This window comes from Parasteatoda tepidariorum, chromosome 7, assembly GCF_982258835.1.
Source record: "Parasteatoda tepidariorum strain Cologne lab strain chromosome 7, Ptep-v5.0, whole genome shotgun sequence".
In the NCBI taxonomy this organism is placed as follows: domain Eukaryota; kingdom Metazoa; phylum Arthropoda; class Arachnida; order Araneae; family Theridiidae; genus Parasteatoda; species Parasteatoda tepidariorum.
In genome coordinates, this window is record NC_141761.1 from 107,813,955 (window position 1) to 107,833,047 (window position 19,093).

General features: G+C 26.6%; 1 protein-coding gene across 1 annotated transcript; it reads right to left on the reverse strand.

Annotated features, from left to right (window-relative positions):
• Positions 1–1,009: 1,009 nt before the first annotated feature.
• Positions 1,010–11,310, reverse strand: LOC107443349 (forkhead box protein B1-like). Its single transcript, XM_087168461.1, has one exon. The coding sequence runs from the start codon at positions 10,873–10,875 to the stop codon at positions 9,859–9,861; it is 1,017 nt and encodes a 338-aa protein (XP_087024587.1). The 5' UTR covers positions 10,876–11,310; the 3' UTR covers positions 1,010–9,858.
• Between the last annotated feature and the right edge of the window lie 7,783 nt (positions 11,311–19,093).

The window sequence follows — 19,093 nt, forward strand, 5'->3', positions numbered from 1 at the left end:
ATGATGCTTCAAAGTACGTATATATTAAACTAGCACATTCAAGCAAATTTTTTAAAAAAATTTGATGTTATTGTCGGAAATTTTTTTGTTTTTGTTTTCATATAGTAAAAAATAGTGTTAATAGTCAAACTATGTTTCTGAGAAGATAGGCATAGTATTTGACACCGTTTTTAACCTACTTTAAAGGAAAATAATGAGTTGGTCCAAATAAATTCATATTGCATAAATCATTTTTATAGATACTTTTAATCTAAGTTTTATTCAACAGAGTTTAAAAGTTAAATGTATTTTTTAGATTTCAACTGCTGGCAAAGTTATCATAAAATCCGTTGTACGCAATCATTATTCTCGGTGTTCTAAATAAATAAAGCTAATTTTAAAAATTTTTTAGTACACTTCTATCTTTAAAGTAACATAACAGGTTTTAAAATTTTTAGTTCATATTTTAGAAATTAAAAAAATCACGTTTTGTGGCGTAGCTTAATGTCCATCTCAATGCCCATTTTCTTTAATTCATACTTTGAGTCCATGTCCAGTTTTTCAAACATGTATTTCAAGCTGTCCATTTCTTTAAAGCGCACTTTTAATTATATCCCTTTTTTTTTTCAAACATGCATTTCAAGTTTTGTTACTTTTTTAAGCACAAATTTTAGTTATTTCCATTCTTACAAACCATATCTACTTTCTTATGCGGCATTTTGAGTTGCAACTATTTTTTCAAACGCGCATTTTAAGTCATAATTAAAATTGTTACGCAAAATGTTACTATTGCTTTTACGTAGTTATCACGGAAACGCATATTTTTAGTCCATTTTCATAAACAGGCATTTTAAATTATAATTAAAATTATTACACAAAATTTTACTATTGCTTTTACGTAGTTGTAACGGAAACGCGTAATTTTAGACCATTTTCATAAACACGACCATTTCATTAGACCATTTTCATAGTAAAAAGTTCAAAACTTTTAAGAAAAGATTCCAAGTGAGAAAAAAAAAGCCGAAAACAATTTTTGATGTTTTTTATGTCATTTATTTGTCATGAATGACAGAATTTCATTTTACAGCAACAATATATTTACAATATTCTCTTCTTTGCAATATTCTTTGTACATAGTGTTACAGTATTCACACATACACATTTCAGCACATTTACACATGGGGGGAGAGAGGAACCAAAAAAACGTGTCTTTCGACGGTATCTAACACTTAACATTGATTAGAACTCGTCCGCTGAGTCACGGTTCTCACAAAGCACTGATCAACAGTGCTTCTCTATACACAACTGCGCTACTTACATTTATATCAATACAATAATATCAATAGTTGTGATAAGCGCCTCCACAACTATTGAATGTTAGGAAACTTTATAGCACTTTAGGCATGATAATCAACCCTTTATGAAATTTAAGCGTGTAAAGAAGCATACTTTTCATCCACAAGTGAAAAAAAAAAAACATTTTAAATTAAAATTAATCTTGCTACACTCGTTGAATAATTGAACAGCAACTAAACGATTGAATGTATGCGTTACTGTGAATGACCGAAATTGGTGGTTGTTGACTTCCACCGGTGAATGTTGACAATCACTCGCTTAAGTCAATCAAATCGTTTTGGTAAATGTCCGAAATATATACTAGGTCTAGTTAAGTGCCCTGTATGTCCTACATCAATGTTTCTTTTTTTAAAGGTTCAGTGCCGCTGCCCGGTATGCATTTAACCGGTACTCCGAACACTGGTGTTTCTCTTAATCTATCCACAGCAGATATTAAAATATCGAATACATATAATAATATCAAAGAATAAATTAGTATCAAATCGGAACAAATATTTCGGACATTCACCAAAGCGACTATGTGATTGTTGACATTCACCGGTGAAAGTCGACATTCTCTTGATTTCGGGCATTCACGGTAGCATATGTGCTACACAAGCTGCATCAGTTAAATTGATATCAGCAGAATTATAAGCCAATGTTCAAAATTTAAACTTGAAAAATAAACTTTTTATTCACAATTTATATTTCTTTCGTTTATTAGATAATTTATATATTAACAAATTTATTTACTCATTATTAACTAATGAGTTTTAATTTATTTATTTTTTCAAATTCATTCGTTGAAAACATTACTTTCTTTGAATTTAATAAAAAGTTAGTTGAATATAAAATTAAAATAAAAGAAATTGAGAAATTTAATTTAAATATGTACACAAATAACGTTAATTAAATTTGTAGTTATTAAATTTAATTTAGAGAATAATAACTAAATTTACGTTAAATTTTTACAATTAATTTGTTGTTAACATAAGTTAATGAGTTTTAAATTAATTCAATAGAATTCATTCATTAAAATTTTTATTTTCTTTCATATATGAATGCTTAATAGTTCATACATTAATCCCATACTATATTTTATATTTCGTTATGGAAATGAAACTTATCTTCAAAATTTAGAAATTGTATAATTTTTTGCACTTTAGTTACAGTACTTTTGATTGATTGCATTGATTTAAACTGACGAAACATTTGAATAATTAGTTTAATGATTCTTACAGTGAAGATATCAACACTTTTGCACTAGTTGCATTGATATCAATAGTAAATAAATAGTGGCGATGAGCTTATATACGCATCGCAGCTATTATTAAACTATTATAATAACTATTACATTTCTGGAAACTTCAAGTATGATTTAAAAATTTTCATTCTATCAAAGTGTGTGTAATATTCCTCATCTGAAATTCATGAATTTCAGTGATTGATTCAAAAATTCTTTTCTTTCGTCAATATTTTTATGTAACATATTACATTGCTTTTATATTATGTTTAACTTTATACAGGGATAATGTAGTATTTTAATTTTTACTTAGTTTTCAATTCAATAAAGAAGTATAACTAATCAAAAATTGAAAAAAGAAAATCTGGTTATCAATTACGTAATTTGACTGAAGAATTACGATTAGATATTCTAAGCATCGAAACTATCCTAAATTTTAGGTATCTTCAGAGCATTTTATAAGTTGTTTTCAGTCTTTTATTTTTTCTTCTAATCAAAAACCATTGCAAACAAAGAATTTCAACAAAAACCAAACAACCATTCGGTTGAGTATTTAATTTTGAGAGAAGAATTCAAAAAGTATCATTAAATTTTATCTTAGTTACTAATACAATCACATTATTTTACCAATAATTGTTATTTAATAAAAAAATACATAATTTACTTGCGCTATATATGTATTTCTCACAAAATATTGTTCTTATAATAACTATCTTTTACGTTAAACAGAACTAAAATGCTTAAATTAAGAATTTCGCATTTGGATATATTAATGTTGTTTTTTAATGATAGTTTTTAACAAAACTTGAAAATATGCTAAAATTATTTTTAAAGTTTTGTAGACTAAAAATTCAATTTACACTAAAGCAATACACTAAATTATGCAATAAATAAAGCTTTTCTATTCTCAAAACATTTTTTAGCTTTTTAAATTTTTTATGAAAATCGTTTTTAAATTTTTTGCAGAATAGCACAAATTACTTCAATTAATAAATATGATTTTCAATTAATAAATTAATCGAAAATTTTCCGCAAGTTTATTTAAATTATCTGTAAATAAATTCTAATTAATGGAAACACGAAAATTATATTGTAAGTTGATTTGGCATAGCTATAATTTTTTTTTCTGTTAGTCTTTGATTTATTTAAAATATTTATTTTTTTCACCATTTTAATCCTATCATTTCAAAAAAAGTTAACATTCTTATTCTTTTATTGTTTATTTCTTCAGAAAGTTTTGATTTCAACAGTCGAATAATATTTTATGAAAAGGATTTTTGAGAGGAAAGCAAGCAAATGAAAAATAATTTTAATTAAGTGAGGGATAAAACAAAAAATCTTGAGATAAAAATATTTAAGATGTAGAATTTAGTGGCAAATAATTTTTAAGTGTAAGTATAGGATATGATATCATTTCCAATAGCATTTCTTAGATATTATTTTTTTTTTCATCACTACTTTATGCTTTCAAAAACGGAAATGATTAAATGAAATGATGTGATTAAAATGAAATGAATAAAATTTGAGTTCGTAAAGTACACTTAATTTGGGTGAAACTCTCGAAAATAATTAAAGAATATATCCCAAATTTAATTATTAGAATATGGTACCTAAGCATAAGAGCCAATGATTATGTCCCCCCCCCTCCCCGTCGCAAACCATAAACTGCTAAGAAAAGTGAAAGATAAGATTAAAATAAGTGACTGATAAGAACATATATTAAGAGTGTATATTAAGGAACTAAGAAAAGTAGAAATTTAGGAAGTCTCAAAATCAATACTTTAATCAATATTCTCTCAAGTTTAACTAGACTTTTCCTTTCTGATATCTTTTTTTTAATGTTTAGAACTACAGACATGTTGAAATTTGGAAATTATGAGAAATTGTTTATTTTATTTAACACTAATCATACATACAAAAAAAATTAAAGTGCTGCTAAGAAATTACATTTTTAAATGAGTTTAATCTAATCAAAACAATATACAACGGTAAATTTAGTTGCAATGAGAACTCTTTGATTAGTTTTTTTTTATTTAGTTAACATTTTTAATGCTCTGCATGACAGATAAAAGCATACTTTATATTGCACAATTGATTCGAATGCTGGCCTTTAATTTGTGATTTTCTTATGAAATCGAGAACATTTTCAATAAAAGGGATTCGAAAACAACTCTGTATTTTTTAGAATTTGGAGAGAAAACTGGACAGCTTCACGTATTTAGGAGATAAAAAACTCCAAGTGGAAACTTTTATCGCAATGACACATATAGAAAATGATTTTAATTTCAGCTTTTTCTATGATTGAATAGTTTTATATTAATGAATATTTACATGTTGGTATAAATTATTAATCATAAATCAGAACTATCGTAGTTAAAATAATTTTTAAGTAATTGACTAAATAAATATAATTAAATTTTGCGAAATTATATTTCTGAATATTGGGCTATTTCTAAATAAGTAAAATAATCCAAGTTATTTTTCTTCTGCAACAAACAAAATGTAATTAAGGTTAAAGATCCTTACTAGTACACTCCTACATTTATTTCGTTATGCGATTAAGTTATATAAAGTGATTTATTGGCTTTAATGATTCACATGCATTTTAACAGACATAAAAGAGTTTTCAAGAGTACTATTTAAGTAAAAGAAATAAATGATTTATATCTTATTTTGCCAATCCTTCTTAACATTCCACTATTTTTCTTCAGTTAAATTTTTATATCTTTAATAAGTAAAATAAAACAATAATCCAATATATTCTTCTTCCACAATTAAGACTAAATATTTTACTAATATAATCTTAAAACTACTATGCAATAAAGTTAGTTAATTGACTTCAATGTTTCGCAACATGTATTTGAACAGATATAAAGGAATGATTTCAAACAGTTTTGTGCCTTTTGCAGTGGTTGCATAAGCATTTTATGATCATTTTTTTAAAATTAATTAAATAGTTACCCAATTGGATAAGAACTGTGTGACAGCGTCTCAGAACTGTGTGACAGTGACAGAACTATTCTGTGATAAAACTGATTGTGACGAAAATTTAAAAGTTTAAGATTTAAACTTTTACAAGGATTTATACTTCGTTAATTTTAAAAATCAAATTATAGAATTTGAGAATTTCGGAATTGGATTCATTTAACGTATTCATGGATTAATTTTAAAATCGCTCGATTAATTGGATTTAAGGAATTGGTTTAATTTATCATTCCTATTTGTAACCAATTTTAAAAGTTTTGCATTTTTTTCCCGCAAAATTTGAAATAATTGACACCATCGAAAAAACATTTTTAAAATTATTAAAAAGTATCAATATATTTTTAAATCAGGACTTAAATATGTTTTGTGCATTTACATAAAAACTTAAGAAGAAAAAAAATTTATTCGGTTTCAAATATTGACAAATTGGAAACTTTAGGATTCGGTGTCGAATATAGAGCGAGATTAGCTAAATTAAAATTTCGAACAAAATTTTCTTTCCTATTCTCATGTCCAAAGATTTTAAGGCATTCTCTCACGTTATAAAAATTCTCTTGTTATATATTGTCTAGTTTATAACATGCTTTGTAACAACGGAAAAAAAAGTTGTTTGTCGTTATTAAATACTATTTCGTAGTTAAAAATAAATAATTTTTTAATTGATTGCTCAAAAGCATTGAAATGACGTCTCAAGTAATCGTGGAAAGAAAATGTAATTATAAATGAATATGATATGAAATGAATTATGTATGAAAATAAATATTATGCATGAATAAGTATTATCTATGACTTAAAATATATATATTGTAGATAAATAATATATTGATAATTGACAAACATTGCACAACTAATGGAATTTTATGCTAAATAACGTATTTTGACTAAAATAAAATCTTTTCCCGAAATTTTCAATAACAACATTATGTTTTTATTTTTTCCTCCCACACATATTATTTTAACAAATATTGGATTAAGAAATCAAATAATCGTTTGAAATACGCATTTTATTTTTCTAACATAAAACTTAAATTAACTTATTAAGTTCAATTTATATTATAACTGCTAATTTTAGATTTAGGTTCAATGCTTATTATAGTTTGTAAAGTAATTAACTAAAGATAACTATAACTATCAACTAAGGACTAACTTCAAATAAGGATTCTCAATAAATTATCAATAATCTAAACTTTGAATTCAACATTTTTTGAAGACATTAGATTTGTTAATAATTCTATTTTTAATTGATTTACGTTTGTACTGAAAATACTGAGCTGATTGAAATCGATTTCATGTTAGAAAAACACATTAAAGTTCAAATATGACAAGATCATTTTTTTTTTTTTTTTTTTTTTTTTTTGTCACAGAATTGAAAAATTCTGTGTAAAACGTTTTTCAGAAGAATGTAAAAAAATGCAAATATAAATTTTTTCAAATGTCTATTTTTCTCAGGCATAAAAAGCATTCCTTCTCGAATATTTTAACTCTTTCAAAATTTTGATTACATTTGATTAATTCGAATAAAAAAAAATATTCTAAAAATTGTCACACATTGTTTCCTAAATTTTGATTGCATTTGATTTATTCGAATAAAAGAAATTGCTCTAAAAATTGTCATACGTGTTTCTTAAAAAAAAATTTTAGAATATAGTTCGAATATTCATTGAAAATGCATAATTGTAACCATAACTCATGGTTACAATAACGATAACTTATGTTACGATTTCACATAGAATGTTCAAATTATATTTAACACCGTAACTTATAATTACAATTACCACAGTGAATTATTGTAACCATCATTGCATGATGAATCGCAAATATTATGAAATAATTATAGATTAATAATTATAGATTATTAGTTATAGATTAATAATTATAGATTAATAGTTATAGATTAATAATTGTCGATTATAATATTTATGGATTGTAACACTTTTAATACGAACACGCAAAAGAGAAGAAAAAAAGAAAAAAAGGAAGAAAAAGAAACATTTTACTCTTAAATTATAACACTAAATAAAATGAGCTTTTTTTTTTAACCATTACCGGAATATTACCCAGAAAAAAAATTATATTACAAATGTATTATGAGTCATTTGAGTTGCTATAAATATAATCAAAATAAGATAAATTATTCGTAACTTTATTCTTAAATTTCAAATATCTGTTTTTTCCCTATCATTAACCAAAAGAGCAATTTTCAAAACATTGCCATGTAAAGTAATATTGAATATATACTGAAACATGAAGTAATATTCATTAAAGCACAATAACAAATGTATCACAATAATAATTTAAGAAACTAGTTGAAATCAAACTTTCTTAAGTCCCAAAATATATCCAAATACTTTATTGAATTTTAATTAAATTAATTAATTTTTCTTAAAATATGCATTCTTGTTACTTAAACTATTAATTTTCTGTGCCTAATTTAGTGAAATTTGGTTTAAAAATGTACTTCTTAACACTTATAAATATGTCACTTATATTTAGTTTATTTACACTTTTTTAAGAATTTAATTTTAGAATTTGAAAATTAATTGTTATTACTTATTAATTGAACTCCATGCCTAATTTATGTTTAATTATATACGATTTAAAAAATACAAAATAAAACATAATAAAAATATGTGGTTTTGTCCACCTGAGTACAACTTGTGATGAAAAGTATGCTCCTTTTAAATATTTGTCTCTAAACATTCCTCAATATTTTTACAAGTAATTTTTTGGGAGAAAATCAATAAATATTTATAAACATAATAACACATAATAAATAAACAAAAAATTTACATATTTAAAAGGTATTCAAAAAATTGTTTTAATTTTTTGATAACTTTTGAAGTATACACTTCGCCCCCCGACATTTTGAATTAGTTTATAAGCCTAACTTTTGGTTGTTGTGTTGCTACCGACTTGCGAAAGAACGAGAATGGAAACTACCTCAGACTGACCGGAAACTCAAGCAAAATTCGCAAATTAAACCAAAAGTTATTCTTTAAACATAATAAATGCAAGGAAACTATTTACTTTCATACCCTACTCTTTAAGTACTGAAAATATATTTTAAACAATAAAAAAAAAAGCATTTACCTTTGACCTATTCATATAAGGAACTGACTGCCCCGTGAAACCTTATGACATGTATACTTTTATAATATAGAGCACAACTTATGACATGTATACTGTTGTGATATCGAGCACAACTTATGACATGCATATTATTATGATTCAGATACCAATTTAAGAGGTATATCATTATGATTTAGTGCCCAATTTATAACATGCATACTGTTATCATTTAGAGTCCATTTACTGCAATTAAATGGTTGACATGTAATGCTTTAAGCAAAGAGTTTGTAAATAAGTCGTTCTGAATGACTATAGGAGTTAAAAAAAGAAAAAAGCGAGAAAATTTAGAAAGAAAAAAAAGAAGATTGATTAAAGGCGAAAAATAAATTCAATTTTCTAAAACGTTTCAACAACTTTTTTAACTGCAACATCACAATAAAAATTTGTGCCAAACTTCATTAAATGTGTCGAAAATTTCGATAAACCTTCATTGCATGCAAAAATGAAGTAATAAAATTTATGTTTAAAATTTTATATCTCAGATCTTCAAGAAGTTATATCTCATAGTTATAAATTACTTAGGAATAAATAGTGTAAGCAATTACACATGTGTTTAAAACAATAAATAAATAAATATAAAAAAGATACTTTTTAAATATTTTAAAAAACTGATCAATGTTTCAATAATAAACTGATTGAAAAACATTTCAATTAAAATTCAGAGACTTGACAGGGTGGTTAAAACTTTCTAATTCATGTTGAACATGCTATTTAATTGCAGTAATATGGCCTACTAATTAACCCTTGGATTGAGAGCAGCTATTTGATCTACTAAGTAACTTATTTATTTATTTATTAGCAATATGGTCAACTAATTTACCCATAGATAAACAACAGAATCTTTATCTATCAATTAATATTATCTATTAATTAACGTTAAATTAATAATATGGGCTACTAATAAACTAAATGAGTAGATTAGTCTACTTATTAACTTATGCATAGATAAAAGGTTATGGTTAACAAATTTATAAATAGATTGCAGGATAATGATTTCCTTTTTAGAAAAAAACATATTTTGCAGTATACATTTTTTAAAATATGAAATTTTTTCAATAATTTGTAATTAAAACAAAAATACCTCGCCATTTTTATGAGAATAAAAATGAAGAAATAAAAATGTTTCTTTAGAGAAAGTGTGCTTACTGCGAGCTTCGAAAGGGTTGAAAATCACCGGCAGACGATGTTTACTTCGATGAATCGTCCGATACAACATCGAGTGATTGAGACGAAATATCGCTGGATACAGAGTCCACCCTCACCGGCGGGGAGATCGCGTGCGAAGGCATCACCGCAGATCCCAGCATCGCATGTTCGGTCAGCGAAGGCAGGGCAGTAGCACCCGGGTACAAATGGTTCTTATAGGGAATGTAAGAGGGTAGAGCAGCTGGAAAAGTTCCGAAATTCCTATGAAGGTGAGGATGTAGGGGAAAGCTGAACACACTGGTCGCTGGTTGAGGTTTTGCCGCGGTGAAATACAAGTCCGCACTGTTCATCACCGGATTATAAGCAGCTGATGTATAGGTAGCGGGCCAACCAGCCATGTTTAGTGAAAAGTTCGCTAGGGACCGGGGCGCGAGTATGGATTGAGGGATTAAGCCCTGGTGCCCCTGAAAGGCCGGGCTTCCCCCCACAAATCCACCGGTCTTAAAGTCCGTGCCTATGATGTTATCAATCGTAAAAGGCTGCTTGTAAGTTGTTGGCATAGGCGTCGTTAGTAATGTTTCACTTAGAGGCTGCAGATGGCTTGGGGCTGCTGCCAGGGCTGTGAGTCGCATTTTTGCATGTTCCTGCACGGCGACTTGTCCCATGCTTTCAAAGTGTTTCATGTCTGCCAGGGCGGCTGCTGTTGCGTCTTTTGCTTGTTTGCTGAGCTTGAATCGTTTCCGGCGTCTGAGGTAGCTCCCATTCTCGAACATATCTCCGCAAGCGGGGTGCAGGGCCCAGTAGCTGCCCTTTCCTGGCCTGTCGGGCCTCCTTGGGATTTTGATGAAACAGTCATTGAAAGACAGGTTATGGCGCAAACTGTTTTGCCATCTCTGTGTGTTTTTTTGGTAGTATGGAAAACGGTCCATTATAAACTTGTAGATTTCACTTAAAGTCAACATCTTCTCACTGGAACTATTAATGGCCATAAAAGTCAGTGAGATGTAGGAATAAGGAGGCTTTTGGTCGCCATAGGTACTGCGACCGGGCCTCGGCATGGCTTTCAGACCAAGACACACTTTGGAATACAATACTACAGCATCGGGTACTCAGAAGAATAACGATGGAATGCGATGCGGCATCTTTTATCTAAAGGAATAGAAAGATGGAATAGAACGTATTAGCAACATCGGATCTAGAAGAAGGATGGTGGAATACAATTCGTTAGCCGCATCGGGTAGTTTTTTCCTAGAAGAATGACGACGGAACACTGTGCGTCAGCGTCATCTTTTCTTGAAGAATGACCATGAGGTGCAGTCAAAGCCAGCTTCAACCCCTTTAGAAAAGGGAATGCTTTCAAGAGCGCAGTGCAAACGAGAGCAGTAGTCAATGAAATATAAGCTGCACGTTCTTTCACCGAGCTTGTGTACGTGCGCGCCTGCGCAACTACTCTACCTCGATTTGGAAGTTGCCCTCTCGAAAGGGATTGTTGAACTTCGTAGTTGACGCCCATTTAGCTCCTCCCGAAGTGGGTGGAAATCTTTGCCTAGCCAAAAGTTTTTCACCAATAAGAGGAAAGAAAAGTTAAACCCCCTTCAATAGACTCCGCCCACTTTGTTTTCTCGCCCATAAACGTCAATGTCGGCTAAAAACAAAGAAGTTGGAAATCTTGGGTATTAGAGAACCTCAAAGAAAATGACGCGGATTAATTTTATGGTATGCAGGTGTAAAATGTCTGCAATCAAATCTATTTGAGAACAATGTCTTGAGCTGATTTTCTTTTATTCTAGATCTTATTTCCTTTCTGGATTATCTTACAGAGATTTTTGATTTATTTCCCCCTTGGATAATAATTTTTATGTCCTCGCTAATGTTTATGTATTTGACATATTTTAGTCCGGTTTGATCTTTTCTCTTTTTTTTAATAAGGTAATTAAACAGAGAATGGTTTTATTATAATTTTATGGTTGAATTGCGTATAATTTTTTATTATACGAAGGAACAAAGTGTTCTGTTTATTACATGAAAAAATTTTCTTACTGTATCATGAATATTCAGTTCAATATTTTTTATGTAAATAGAATGTAGTTTGAAATTTTTCTTATTTAATTCATTTTGCTATTGTTTCAAATAGCAATAATTTAAAAATGTTAGGTTGAGCTTTTTTTTTTTTTTTTTTTTTTTTTTTTTTTTTTCCTTTCTTGATACTCAAGTTTTACTTTTTTTAATCACCGCTCATTTAGCTCCTTAAGGCGAATAAAGTTAAATGTTCTGTTTATTAAGTATACGTTCGTAATTTTTTTTTTATTTTATTTTATTAAGTTCCAAAATATGTATACAAATCCAGCTCATTCTATATGTTCTCTATATGTACGTTCTCTATATGTAATTTCTTATTGCCAGAAGAAAAAAAAAAAAAAAAACATTGAAATAAGACCACTTCGAGTTTCATTCTTACTGCAGTGCTATTCCTATTTTGCTGTTGTTTCGAACGTTTTGCATTGAATTTTATTGTGCAAAGAAAGAACAAAATAAAACGCTGATATTCAATTATAAAGTCAAGTGAACTTTGTGTTACTAAATGAGATGTTTTTGTTGGTATAATTAAATAGTGGTGTCATACTTTTTTAAAAAAATTCGAAATACATTTTTTTTTTTTTTACCTTTATAATACACATATTTTTATAAATTCATAATATCTTAAAAATATGAAATAAAACAATTTTATATTCAAAATATTTTTTGTTTTTTAAACTGTTGCAAACTATAATATAAATATTTTTATTATGCATGAAAAGAGTAAAATATTATTTAACCACGCCATTTATTTATTTAAATGCGTGCATTAACTGCTTATTACATGGTAACATTATTCGTATATTATGAGTTAAAAGAATATACATTATTTTATGATGATCAATAAAAAATAGCAAAAGATAAAAAGCAAAATAAGAAAAACCAATGCGGCTGAGAGGGACAAACAGTTGTAAGTATTACAATAATTATCTAGTATCTTACTATATATGAAAATCTAATGATATTGTCTCATTTTTTCATTGTTGTCAATACATTTTTATTGGCAGGAAAATCCCGTGGTAGGATCCAGTTTTCCCACATTAATTTTCATATTTGTTTGGTTGTCATCGGCATAAAAATGATATAAGACATAAAGTTATTACTTTCCTATAAATATTTTTGTTTTCTTAATTCGAAGATTAAAATTACCTGTACTGTTATTATTTCGTTTTTGATTTCTAAATTAAGAGTTCAGGAGGATTGTTTTTTTTATTATTATTATTAGAATAATGTAATTCTACGTTACATTTTAAGATAAAGTTATTTAAATTGGTGTCTGATCTGCTTAACCGTTTTACAATTATTATTTTTTGGTGTAAATTACATTAATACTAGGAGGCTCCGCCCCCTGCTCGCTAACGCTCGCCAACCCCCGAGAATTGCTACGCAATCCTATGTGGTTCACGCCGTGAACCATGGCTCGCTTCGCTCGCTCGCCAATGAACACAATGTTCTAGCACAAAGACGTAATATATTATCATCAAAGACATAGTATTTTATCATCAAAGACATAGTATTGTACTTATGTAGAAGAATTCTACCAATGTTCTTATTGGCTTTTAAAAAAGTATATTAGCTATTTAGATTGTACATGGTGAAAAAATTAAAACATTAGCTAAATAAGAAACATATTAGCAAAATAAATTATCAAATATTGCTTCACTAATATTCTGCATTTTAAAGCGTGAAAATTCAATGCATAAATAAACGCGAAATATTAAAAAATTCAATGCATTCAATACAAACACTTAAACGTTTTTTAGACGTTTAGGTAGCTCCCAGTAGAAAAATATCAATTCAATAGCGGCCTTTTAAAGCATTCTCACTTCAATTAATTAATTAATTCCTAATTGAGTTTCAATTAAATATTGTCATGTTTTTAGTGCATGAATCTGAATTGAACAACCTGATAATGCTCACTCTGGTTATTGTTATCTGGTTGCTCACTACGTGCTCTTGCGCGCCGAATCCAATCAATTAAAAATGAAAACTGTTGCCAGCGCGAGAAAAGAAATATCATCGGTTTTATTGATACATACGTACGTATTAGCGTTTTATATAATAAGATACTATTATGAATTACGGTTAAAGAGATTCGTTAAATGATTTAGAACTTAACTTTCAGCTTCATGCACAAAGTGATGAATGCAAAAATTTTATTCCGTCCGTTTGGTAAGCAAAAATATTCAATTACAGTTGTCAACTCACCAAACTTGTTATAACAGTATACTTTTAATTTTAAATTTAATTTCAAAAAATTATTACTTGGAAAAATGATTTTTGTTCACTTACAGATTTTAATAAGGAAAATATTTTAACATGTTAAGTGGGGGCACAAGTTTTCTTTTTAATTGAATAATTTCAACTGATTTATGCCAAGAAAAAGCAATTATTTCGAAGCAATCATCGGGGTTGGTGAACATCAGCGAACAGGGGGATAAGCTTAAAAAATGCCTTTGAGTCGAATTTTTTGAGGAGTAATTAAACAGTGCTTTATATAAAATTTTCAAGAGGAAGCAATTTTTTTAACGAAGGTTTTATTTAATTAACTACAGTCAATTTGCTAATAATTTTTTTTATAATTAAAAATAAAATTAAATTAAAATTTTGTTATATTTTTTAACCTTCGAATTAACACTTGGCTTATTTTGGCAAATAACTGATATTATTTTATTTCTTTTTGAATACAAATAAATACGGTACAATTTTTATCAGATATTAAATAAAAAGTACAGTGTTTCCTCGACACTTCGTTGTGGGCCATAGAGGTAAAGGCTCCACAATTCGATAAAAATCGGTATGATTTTGGCGTTGTGGGCAGTATTGCGCACAGACCAGCTTTACTTCCAAGTCAAGCTGATATTTGTCGGTCTAAGATCTGGGTGAGCTTCAAGTACTGCCATTGAGGAATGAACTTCAGTTCTTAATAACAGTTTAATCAGCATTCAAGTTAAACTAAAAAAATAAATAAGTAGTTAATTCAAAAGTTAAACAATTACAAATAAAGCTAATGAGAAATGAAATGTCAAAAATGAAATTTTGAGTCACGTTTGTAAAAACAAATTGTTTTATTTTATTTATTTATTTACTTTTTAGAACTGAATCAATAGAGATCAAATTTATGAGGTGATCGTAGTGTTTTTATTCATGCACTGTAAAAAAAATCCCGAAACCTTTTTAAATGAAAGGGGCAGCTACGGTGCATCCAGTTTTCAAAAATGTTTCTGAATGTTTCGGTAACCTCTCTCTTTAACATTCAGAAACATTTTACAATACTTCAGAAATATTTTAATCATTTCTTGTAGTTCCGAATTTTTTTTGTCTTTTTTTAAGGAAAAAAAATTCTGAAGCAATTTTAATAAGCGTTTATTAATACTTCGGAAACCCCTTTCTGTAATATTCAAAAAAATTTTACAATACTTCAGATATATTTTAAATCATTTCTTGCAGTTCCGGATTTATTTATTTATTTTTAATATTTTGAAGCATTTTCAGTTAGCATTTCTTAATATTTCAGAAACCTCTTTCTGTAATATTCAGAAATATTTTACAATACTTCAGAAATATTTTAAATCATTTCTTGCAGTTCCGGATTTATTTATTTATTTATTTTAAATATTTTGAAGCCTTTTCAATTAGCATTTCTTAATATTTCAGAAACCTCTTTCTGCAATATTCAGCAACATTTCACAATACTTCAGAAATATTTTAAATCATTTTTTGCAGTTCCAGATTTATTTATTTATTTATTTTAAATATTTTGAAGCCTTTTCAATTAGCATTTCTTAATATTTCAGAAACCTCTTTCTGCAATATTCAGCAACATTTCACAATACTTCAGAAATATTTTAAATCATTTTTTGCAGTTCCAGATTTATTTATTTATTTATTTTAAATATTTTGAAGCCTTTTCAATTAGCATTTCTTAATATTTCAGAAACCTCTTTCTGCAATATTCAGCAACATTTCACAATACTTCAGAAATATTTTAAATCATTTTTTGCAGTTCCAGATTTATTTATTTATTTATTTTAAATATTTTGAAGCCTTTTCAATTAGCATTTCTTAATATTTCAGAAACCTCTTTCTGCAATATTCAGCAACATTTCACAATACTTCAGAAATATTTTAAATCATTTTTTGCAGTTCCAGATTTATTTATTTATTTATTTTAAATATTTTGAAGCCTTTTCAATTAGCATTTCTTAATATTTCAGAAACCTCTTTCTGCAATATTCAGCAACATTTCACAATACTTCAGAAATATTTTAAATCATTTTTTGCAGTTCCAGATTTATTTATTTATTTATTTTAAATATTTTAAAGCATTTTCAATTAGCATTTCTTAATATTTCGGAAACCTCTTTCTGTAATATTCAGAAACATCTTAAATTATTTCAGAAATATTTTAAATCCTTTCTTACAATTCCAATTTTTTTTTTTTTTTTTTTTTTTTTTTTTTTTTTTTTTTTTTTTTTTAAATATTCTGAAGCTTATTCAAGTAGCGTTTTTAATATTTCGGAAACCTCTTTTGTAATGTTCAGAAACATTTAAAAATATTTCAGAAATATTTTAAATCCTTTCTTACGATTCCCATTTTTTTTTTTTTTTTTTTTTTTTTTTTTAAATATTCTGAAGCATATTCAGTTAGCGTTTCTTAATATTTCGGAAACCTCTTTCTGTAATATTCAGAAATATTTTACAATACTTCAGATATATTTTAAATCATTTCTTGCAGTTCCGGATTTATTTATTTATTTATTTTAAATATTTTGAAGCCTTTTCAATTAGCATTTCTTAATATTTCAGAAACCTCTTTCTGCAATATTCAGCAACATTTCACAATACTTCAGAAATATTTTAAATCATTTTTTGCAGTTCCAGATTTATTTATTTATTTATTTTAAATATTTTAAAGCATTTTCAATTAGCATTTCTTAATATTTCGGAAACCTCTTTCTGTAATATTCAGAAACATCTTAAATTATTTCAGAAATATTTTAAATCCTTTCTTACAATTCCAATTTTTTTTTTTTTTTTTTTTTTTTTTTTTTTTTTTTTTTTTTAAATATTCTGAAGCTTATTCAAGTAGCGTTTTTAATATTTCGGAAACCTCTTTTGTAATGTTCAGAAACATTTAAAAATATTTCAGAAATATTTTAAATCCTTTCTTACGATTCCCATTTTTTTTTTTTTTTTTTTTTTTTTTTTTAAATATTCTGAAGCATATTCAGTTAGCGTTTCTTAATATTTCGGAAACCTCTTTCTGTAATATTCAGAAACATCTTAAATTATTTCAGAAATATTTTAAATTCTTTCTTACAATTCCAATTTTTTTTTTTTTTTTTTTTTAAATATTCTGAAGCTTATTCAACTAGCGTTTTTAATATTTCGGAAACCTCTTTTGTAATGTTCAGAAGCATTTAAAAATATTTCAGAAATATTTTAAATCCTTTCTTACGATTCCCATTTTTTTTTTTTTTTTTTTTTTTTTTTTAAATATTCTGAAGCATATTCAGTTAGCGTTTCTTAATATTTCGGAAACCTCTTTCTGTAATATTCAGAAATATTTTACAATACTTCAGAAATATTTTAAATCATTTCTTGCAGTTCCGGATTTATTTATTTATTTATTTTAAATATTTTGAAGCCTTTTCAATTAGCATTTCTTAATATTTCAGAAACCTCTTTCTGCAATATTCAGCAACATTTCACAATACTTCAGAAATATTTTAAATCATTTTTTGCAGTTCCAGATTTATTTATTTATTTATTTTAAATATTTTAAAGCATTTTCAATTAGCATTTCTTAATATTTCGGAAACCTCTTTCTGTAATATTCAGAAACATCTTAAATTATTTCAGAAATATTTTAAATCCTTTCTTACAATTCCAATTTTTTTTTTTTTTTTTTTTTTTTTTTTTTTTTTTTTTTTTAAATATTCTGAAGCTTATTCAAGTAGCGTTTTTAATATTTCGGAAACCTCTTTTGTAATGTTCAGAAACATTTAAAAATATTTCAGAAATATTTTAAATCCTTTCTTACGATTCCCATTTTTTTTTTTTTTTTTTTTTTTTTTTAAATATTCTGAAGCATATTCAGTTAGCGTTTCTTAATATTTCGGAAACCTCTTTCTGTAATATTCAGAAACATCTTAAATTATTTCAGAAATATTTTAAATTCTTTCTTACAATTCCAATTTTTTTTTTTTTTTTTTTTTAAATATTCTGAAGCTTATTCAACTAGCGTTTTTAATATTTCGGAAACCTCTTTTGTAATGTTCAGAAGCATTTAAAAATATTTCAGAAATATTTTAAATCCTTTCTTACGATTCCAATTTTTTTTTTTTTTTTTTTTTTTTTTAATATTCTGAAGCATATTCAATTAGCGTTTCGTAATATTTCGGAAACCTCTTGTGGAGCTAGGATACCAACATTGTTAACCGTCATCTATCAAAAGGTATTTCAAAATAGAATCGAGATAACGTGACTTATATACTAGTGAAGTGAAATTTAATAATTGCAGTGGTAGCTACGCCATACTTTGCGACCGAATCGGCGTCAATGCTATTCTGCTTCTTAATTTTGATTAAATGAATTCAACGACATAATTAAATGAAGTACTACGAGATTTTCGGAAACATTTTTGTCCCGTCGTTACATTGTGTTAACAGTATTCTGATTAAATTTCAGTTTCATCAAATCATGTGTGGGGACCGTTCAAATGTTACATAAGAACCTTATAGGGAGAAGAGGTTTGTCATATGCTTATTTTTAGGGAAGGTTGAAGAAAGAGTATCAACAATGTTTGCGTAAAAGTTTGAAGTCCCTTTATTTTCATTTTTTTTAATTATATGATATAAATATTAAATTTGATGGAAAAAAATATTAACATGTCATATGAATTAAGAAAGATTCGCGCAATGAAGATAAATTAGAAGATGAACTTTAAATTCGTTTTTTTACAACATGATTAATAATTATTTTATATATGCAATTATATTTTTTTAATTATTTTAATACATACATATATATATATATATATATATATATATATATATATATATATATATATATATATATATATATATATATATATATATATATATATATATATATATATATATATATATATATATATATATATATATATATATATGCAGTTTAAGAAAATGTTATTTATAACGTTTCACCGAAATG

What these genes read in the sequence shown, in the direction of transcription:
- LOC107443349 (XM_087168461.1), bottom strand. Translation starts at nt 10,875, where the DNA reads ATGCCGAGGCCCGGTCGCAGTACCTATGGCGACCAAAAGCCTCCTTAT.